Source organism: Vigna unguiculata, chromosome 11 (assembly GCF_004118075.2).
Source record: "Vigna unguiculata cultivar IT97K-499-35 chromosome 11, ASM411807v1, whole genome shotgun sequence".
Lineage (NCBI taxonomy): Eukaryota > Viridiplantae > Streptophyta > Magnoliopsida > Fabales > Fabaceae > Vigna > Vigna unguiculata.
The window spans coordinates 6,593,512-6,601,077 of record NC_040289.1 but is presented as its reverse complement, the minus strand read 5'-3'; the positions used below and the strand labels follow the sequence as shown (position 1 = coordinate 6,601,077).

General features: G+C 31.3%; 1 protein-coding gene across 1 annotated transcript; it reads left to right on the top strand.

Moving 5' to 3' along the window:
• The first annotated feature begins 796 nt into the window (after nucleotides 1-796).
• On the top strand, nucleotides 797-4,604 carry LOC114170693 (E3 ubiquitin-protein ligase CCNB1IP1 homolog). The gene is made up of 8 exons (XM_028056225.1): nucleotides 797-929; nucleotides 2,163-2,282; nucleotides 2,438-2,510; nucleotides 2,890-2,935; nucleotides 3,084-3,114; nucleotides 3,279-3,534; nucleotides 3,610-3,773; nucleotides 4,333-4,604. Exons 2-8 carry the CDS (start codon nucleotides 2,213-2,215, stop codon nucleotides 4,602-4,604), a joined length of 912 nt encoding a protein of 303 aa, XP_027912026.1. The 5' UTR covers nucleotides 797-929; nucleotides 2,163-2,212.
• The last annotated feature ends 2,962 nt before the right edge of the window (nucleotides 4,605-7,566 follow it).

The window sequence follows — 7,566 nt, the reverse complement described above, 5'->3', positions numbered from 1 at the left end:
ACTATTTATTGGAGAATATATTAACATATATTTTTAAATTTAAAACAATGAAAAAACGCATTCAAAATGATAATATATGAAACTTTATATATATTACAATCTTACCCTATATAAGACAAAAGAGGTCTTAGACTAGTGAAACAATATAAAACAGGGTATTATAATTATATTGAATACTTATATGCATAAATTAATGTCAAATATAAAATTATAGAGTGCCAAACAATAAATATAGAACTATGTTATTCTTCTTTTACAATATATTTTTTCTTTTTTAATAAACTCGGTTGTAGGATATTACCTTTATCCACTCATTCATGTTGTAAATAGAAATATCATAATCGGTTTAAATGTGTGAATTAATCTGATTCATCATCGTCGGTTGGATTAAAAAAAAGTAAACTCAAATAATTTAATAATTTACTTTGAATGTATTGCTATCCATATATAAATTAAATTAAAAAATGAAATATTTTATAAGAAAGAAAACACACCTAACTTAGTACGTAATGAATTGAGTTAGATTATAAAATTTTCAATTTATCAAAATATAAATTAATTAAATTAATTTACTTTTAATTTAACTATGTAGTGAATCTGAATAACCTATTTTGACATTTTTAAACAAATTAAAGTATATGATAAATAAATTTTAAAATAATTATGATAAAAATCAATAAATGTATACATTTTTTAACTAAATAAAATATATAAACTTTTTTAACACTGTAAAGACATTTAAATGATACACATTTTAAACTTGGCCGTTACTCTTCTTTTTCTCTTTGTTCTTTTTCGGGATTTTTTTGTGGTGCGCTTCAGCGTTTGGTTCCCATTTCAAGTTTTCGCGCTAAAGTTGATCTTCTACTCTTCTCTGAAATTCAACGCTTCTCTCGTTCCTTCTTCAATTTCTCGAGCAATTTTGTTAGGTACTGCATTCTTGAACCTTTGCAATTGCTCTTGTTATTCCACGACGTTTTTTTCTTGATGGAAAAGAAAGTTCTGCAGAACTTTTACATATTTATAGCTTGAGTTTTCGAAAATTTTGAAAAATGAAACATAAGCTGAATTTTTTACTCGTTTAATAAAGTCACGGATTTGGTTCTGCTGGCTATTTCGGTCACGGTTTTATCTATTGTAAATGAATTTAGTTTAAGTTAATTCATTATTTGCATTTGAAATTCTGATTATGGGAGTTAGCGTGTAACTGAAACTTCTTTTGTGCTACCAATTATGAATGAAAATGTGATGCATGGTCAATTGAGTTGTTGAAGTGATTGTTTTTTGCATATTCTACCTCTACATCTAGGTCATTTAATCCTGTTCTGCTCCCCATTTGTTTGTGAATTTTACAGTAATCGGTGAAAGATTTGTTGATGGTGCAAAGGTGTGTATATTCATTGGATTTTTCACTGTTTTGCTCTCTTTTTCCTCACTTTTGATGATGGCGCATAAGCATTATGAAGTCCTTTTGTCATTACTCATCAGTCAAGTTTCCATCTTTCTTTGTGAAACTGCAATTATGTAATGAGTTTATAAAACTTTATTGGAAGTTGAAGGTGCTGATTAGAGGATAGTGACAAATAAGTTAATGAGAAAGTGAGAGCAGCTGTTAGCAGTCTGTGTGTGAATGGGTTAGTGCGTGCGAACAGAGGAAGGGTTAATGTTTAGTCAGTTAGGAGTTAGGACTGTGAATTGGAATTAGTTAGTTTATACAACTAAGTAGTCCTTCTAGGTTTTCAAGTATGCTGTTGAAATTCTATACACAATCCTTTGTTCGTCAGATCTTTGTTAGAGAAGCATCAGGTATTGAACTGAATCATCGTTGAAAAATTTCTGCCTTGTATGATTCAAATATTTAGTGTTTATGGATAAGTAGTTTTTTATGTGCTTATTGTATAATAACTAATCTACGGGTTTAGTATTGACCTACTCAGAGTCCAACTCTTTTTGCTTTCAACTTGTTATTTTTAGTTAAGAAACTGGTAGCTTCTTTAGTTGTAGGACGATTGCATTGATGTTATTGTTATCGTAGTGATTATGTTTTGGTAGATTACACTTGCCGTTGCACATCCGCTAGCTACTTTTCCTTTTTCTGCCTTTAAGTAAAGCCTAGTCTTATCAATCCATGAAGAAACCTGATGTACTGTTTTGTCTTGCAGTTATTTTAATTCGACCCTTGGACATTTATGGTTAATATCCGACGGCTGAAATGAGATGCAATGCATGCTGGCGAGAATTAGAAGGGCGAGCCATTTCCACAACCTGTGGTCACCTATTATGTATCCACATACAAACAGTTTTGACGTTGTGTTCCTCCTTTTTAGTAAAATATGATCAACTTAGTGCATATTAAATTAGGTTGATTTTCTGCATGTTTTATCATTGAAATGATTATTAGTTTTTATTTATGTGGTTTCCTTAACAATGTTAAAAGGCACAGATGATGCCAATAAGATATTAAGCAATGATGGAGCATGTCCTATATGTGATCAAGTCCTTTCTAAGAGGTGAGGATATGATAGGGATCTGTTTGATCATACACGTGATTTCGTTCCTTACCTGAAATGATACTGATTATAACGGTCAATAAATGGAACGAATCATCCCTCAACAATCTATACTTTAAGCTTCATGGAAATAATGTTTGATTATAGGAGTTGTGCTGATTATTTAATTTTGTTCTACATTATAAGCTTTCAATTTTAAGTTTCATGGAAATGGTGCTGATGTAAGCGCTCATTTGGTAGCAGTAACACCCCCCTAACAGTTAGTACCTATAATTGTGCCGAAATTTGATGCTCTGTCTTCATTTTTAGATTTTGAGTTGTCAATTTTAAGCCTCATGGATGACGTCTTGTCTAAGTTATATGTTTCTCCTCTTGTCAGTCTCATGAAACCTGTGGATGTCAATCCCAATGATGAATGGGTCAATGTAAGTAAATATTCTCTTGTGCAATACTAACTACATATTACATAAACCTAAGATACTCTGTAATTTACTGAATTTCACGACCCCATCTCTTCTTTTTCTTTATTCTCACTAGCTTTGTCGCCAATTATTGTGATGTTTTATGTTGCAGATGGCCATGGCAGGAGTATCTCCTCAGATATGTATCCTTTATGTCTATTGTGTAGAGGTAGAACTGCGTAGAAATAGAAAACTATGGTTGTATGGTATATCCCTCTGAACTATCTAGCAAATGAAGTGCATATTCTGAAACTCTAGAAATTAAGAGGGTACATTGGACCTTGCGTGTTTACCTGAGCCAATTCAGTAATGAAAAGTGCATATAGAAGTGTGATGTTCTACATTGGGCAAAAAGAACTGGAGATGCAGTTTAAGATGAACAAGATTGTTGCTCAATGCCGGCAGAAATGTGAGATGATGCAAGAGAAGTTTACAGAAAAACTAGAGCAGGTGCACACTGCTTACCAAAAGATGGCTAAGAAGTGTCAGATTATGCAACAGGAAATTGAGAGCTTAACCAAGGACAATCAAGAACTTCAGGAAAAATTTGCTGAAAAATCCAGGTCAGTGTTGATTGCATTTCCTCTTCTACAAATTTATATGTCGTTATTAGTTCCTTAAATCAATTTCAATTTCAGGCAGAAGAGAAAATTGGATGAAATGTATGACCAGCTGAGGAATGAGTTTGACTCAGTGAAGCGATCTGCCATACAGCCTGCAAACAACTATTATTCCAGAAATGAGCACGACTTGTTCTCTAACCCGCCGAACATGATTGATGACAGAGAAATTGGTAGAAAAGGTAACCCTTTGCTTTCAATAGACAGAGGATACTTCTTTTCAGTTAGAAAGGATTTTTTGTTATGTTCAAGTTTCACATAACTATAAAACCAAATAAAGTATGATTTATTTAGGGTTTGTTTGATTAAACTTGTCTATCAATACAAGGAGTTTAAAAAGAAATTAAACACTTATATAAGAAACTTCTACAAAAGTACGATACAAAATTAATTTTAAAAAAAATTAACATAAGAAACTTCTACAAAAGTAACTTATATAAGTTAATTTTAATTTATGAAAAAATTTGTTGTCTTTCCTTTTTATTTTCTTGTAATTGAAAACATGCCCTTAAATAATGTAATGAAAGCAATGAAGAAAATGACATCAAATTACTACTACAACCTCTGCCACCATAGTCAGTCATAACCCCATCATCATTACAATTACCACCATTAACATTGTTGTAACTCTCATCGCCACGACGGTAATGGAGCAACAATGAAAATTATGGGGTCATGGACTGTGTTTGATCTTGTTTCTGCTTAGATGTTTCCAAAAGTAGAATAACTTATTTGTTGCAGGTGGGCCGGTATTCACTCCTGCCACTCCAGGACCAAGAGATGATGTCTGGCCAGGAAGGCAGAATAGCAATAACTCCGGTCCCTTTGACCTCTCCGTTGTCTCACCGGCAAAACAAACGGCCATCGCAGGGGACGCTGGTAACAGAAGGGCTGGTGCTCATCCTTTTGGACCAGGTGCTACTAATAATCCATCCATGACTTTGAGGAACATGATACTATCTCCAATAAAGAGGCCTCAACTCTCACGTAACCGCCCTCAATTATTCACGTAAGGAGTAAACTCAACTCTGTTAATTTACTTCTGCTGTACATTCTTAATCTTGTTATATTTTGTTGTTTCAGATTGTAGGCTCAAAGGAGGCCAACCTTCTGTAATACCAGTTAAGCTTTTTCCTTTGGTTCTGGCTTTATTTTCCTTTCATATTTTCTTCTTTTTTAATCCCTTGGTTGTTTTCCTTTGGCAGGAAAAACAAATCTAGTGTTTGCACAAATCAATTCGTGGCTGCATAACGTGCTATGATATTTTAAAGTTCTCTCTCTAGTTCTGACCTTCAAAACTCTTATAGATGTAGAGCTGCTAACATGAACACTTTATATATCATGTAAGTTCCCTAGTTTCAATCTGTAGATGCATATTTTCCCAGCGTATTATGGTGTGATTGGAGGACACTCAAAAGTGAATACCCTTAAAACTAAGTATGAATCCGAGCAAAGAATGAAAGAGGGAGTCTTCTTTTATGCCTTTCATTTTTGCGTCCAATTTCATGGATTAATAAACTATTGAAATGGAGAATTATTAACATGGACATTTTGAAGTTTCAAAAAAGCTGTGTTCACATGGTGAGAGAGACTTGTATGCCACATGGAAATGTGAACTTGTGTCGATCTATATCCGTGTGTCAGCAGGCAAATTTTGTTTCCAGTTATCAGAATTTATTTTCCACCAGACAATCAGTGTGAAAAGTATTATGTCGGAATGGATAATTGTAATTGTTGTAACAATCCTATTTAGTAGTAACGTTACCACTAACCATGCATCTAGTCACCATAAAACCAGATCATATAAATATATATAAGATTACTTTACGATCCTTCAATAAAATAATATTTTTCTATATACATGATTATTGAGAGGAATATAAACTACACATGCCTACATATCCAAAATATTTATACTATTATAAATCCTCTCAACTGTTCATTGTTAAGAATTCTCACCTACACGATCCTATGTTTCTATGTAAGACACGATTATAGAAGATAGAAACGTAACCACAAATTAAGGTAAGTATATTTAAAAATTTCAAGATCTTATAATAATTTCAACAATTTAACATATATCAAATCTTAATTAAATTAACCATTTTATCTACTTTACACAACTATCTTGACTGGCATTGTATCACTATTTCTGGAAAATTTGTTCGTTAAATTGAACAGATTTTCCACTTATCATATAGACACTCAATAGAGTTTGGCAAAATTGCCCAAGCTCTACTTGGCCCAATATATTAGGATCTAAATTATCAATTCAGTATAGTATACTAGAATGGTTCTCTTTCACACTAAATCTTGCTATAGGAATTTGCATCGACTCTTTTCAATACATATCTTAAACCACACAACATAGCATTTCCTACTTGAAAATACTTCATACATATCACATACACAAATATTTAATATCTTAGTAGATTCTAGCCATTACTTAAGCTCTACCCAAGCTATCACACTTTTCTAACTAATAGAATCTCGTTTTCCTTTTCAAAATCTTCCCCTCTCGCCAAGCGAACTCTCTAACTCAATCATCAAAAGCAATTGGGAGTTTTCCAATTCATCATGTTCACCCAACAACCCCTCTTACTGGCCTAACGACTACCTCCAAGAGGTACACTCGTCCAGCGAATCTTTGGGTAATTTAGCAACCAATTCACTAGGAGTCTTTGGATTTTGTTAAATAAAATTTCGCTTAGTGGGAACTTTCTCGTCTAGCAACCATCCATTAAGTGAAAAGCTCACATTTTCGCCTAATGACCCTAAATCACATTGAGCTACAAGATTTTTCAAAATAATTATTGTATTGTAACAATTTTACTTGCTCAATGACTAAGCCCCTAAGAGCCCATTTTTACTTGGCTCACTTAACGAACTATGGCTCACTCAACAAGTGGATTGTTTGGACATCACATGAAAACCTAAAATACCCCACATGCAAATCCTTACTATTTTAATTTATTTCAAAAAATTTAAAATAATTTACATACAATTAATATATTTTAATATAGTATAATTACTTATAACAATACCTAAATCAATTTTAACTTTCTAAAATTAGTATATAAAATAATTTTAAGTCAAAAGGTTAAGGTTTGTGGTGTTTAAGCCGAGCAACATCACCCAAATGTACCACTCTACTTCCAGGGTGTTTCCCAATGCCAAGATTTGGGTTTCCAGAAGCAACACTAACTATGTCTACAAAGATATGGAGAATAGTATCAACTTAAGTGTAAAACAAATAAAACATACGCTTTAGGTCTAATAAAAAGCCTCAATTAAGTATTAATATTCCTCTATTAAATTAATTATGAAATTATGTTTAAGAAAAAAAAGTCCTAAAAAAACTTTATTTAGTATTAATATAACCTTATTAAATTAATGATAAAATTATGTTTAAGATAAAAAAAAAGGCCTAAAAAAATTTGGTACTAATATACCTCTATTAAATTAATTATAATTTTATGTTTGAGAATAAAATTTAATTAAATTATTATTAGTGTCTGCTAATTTGTATTGGTATTAAAAATGATATTTAATAAGTTAAAACTTTTTTTTAATAAATTATAATTTTTTTTTAGAAAAAAATAATGATTAGTTATCTTTATTCTTTTATAATCAATTTTGATTTTATTTACTTCTTTTATATATCTACGTGTGAATTCAATTTGATTCTATTTTCTTGTTTTATTTTTATGTAACTTTAATTATGATTCTATTTTTTTCATTTTTCTTTTATCTTCATGTCACTTCAATTTTAATTATATTTTCTCATTTTATCTTCTTGTGACTTCAATTTTGATTTTATTTTTTTCTTTTATCTCAATGTGATTTCTCATCTACTAATTTCACTTTTTGTTTCTTCAATTTTGATTTTATTTTCTTCTTCTATCTCAATGTGATTTCTCATCTACTAATTTCACTTTTTGTTTCTCATTGCTTTCTCCTATTATAGAGTTCTTC

What these genes read in the sequence shown, in the direction of transcription:
- LOC114170693 (XM_028056225.1), top strand. Translation starts at nt 2,213, where the DNA reads ATGAGATGCAATGCATGCTGGCGAGAATTAGAAGGGCGAGCCATTTCC. An exon ending in CCAATGATGAATGGGTCAAT is followed by an intron (nt 2,936 to 3,083) that starts GTAAGTAAATAT and finishes TTTATGTTGCAG; the next exon opens with ATGGCCATGGCAGGAGTATC. An exon ending in CAGAGAAATTGGTAGAAAAG is followed by an intron (nt 3,774 to 4,332) that starts GTAACCCTTTGC and finishes TATTTGTTGCAG; the next exon opens with GTGGGCCGGTATTCACTCCT.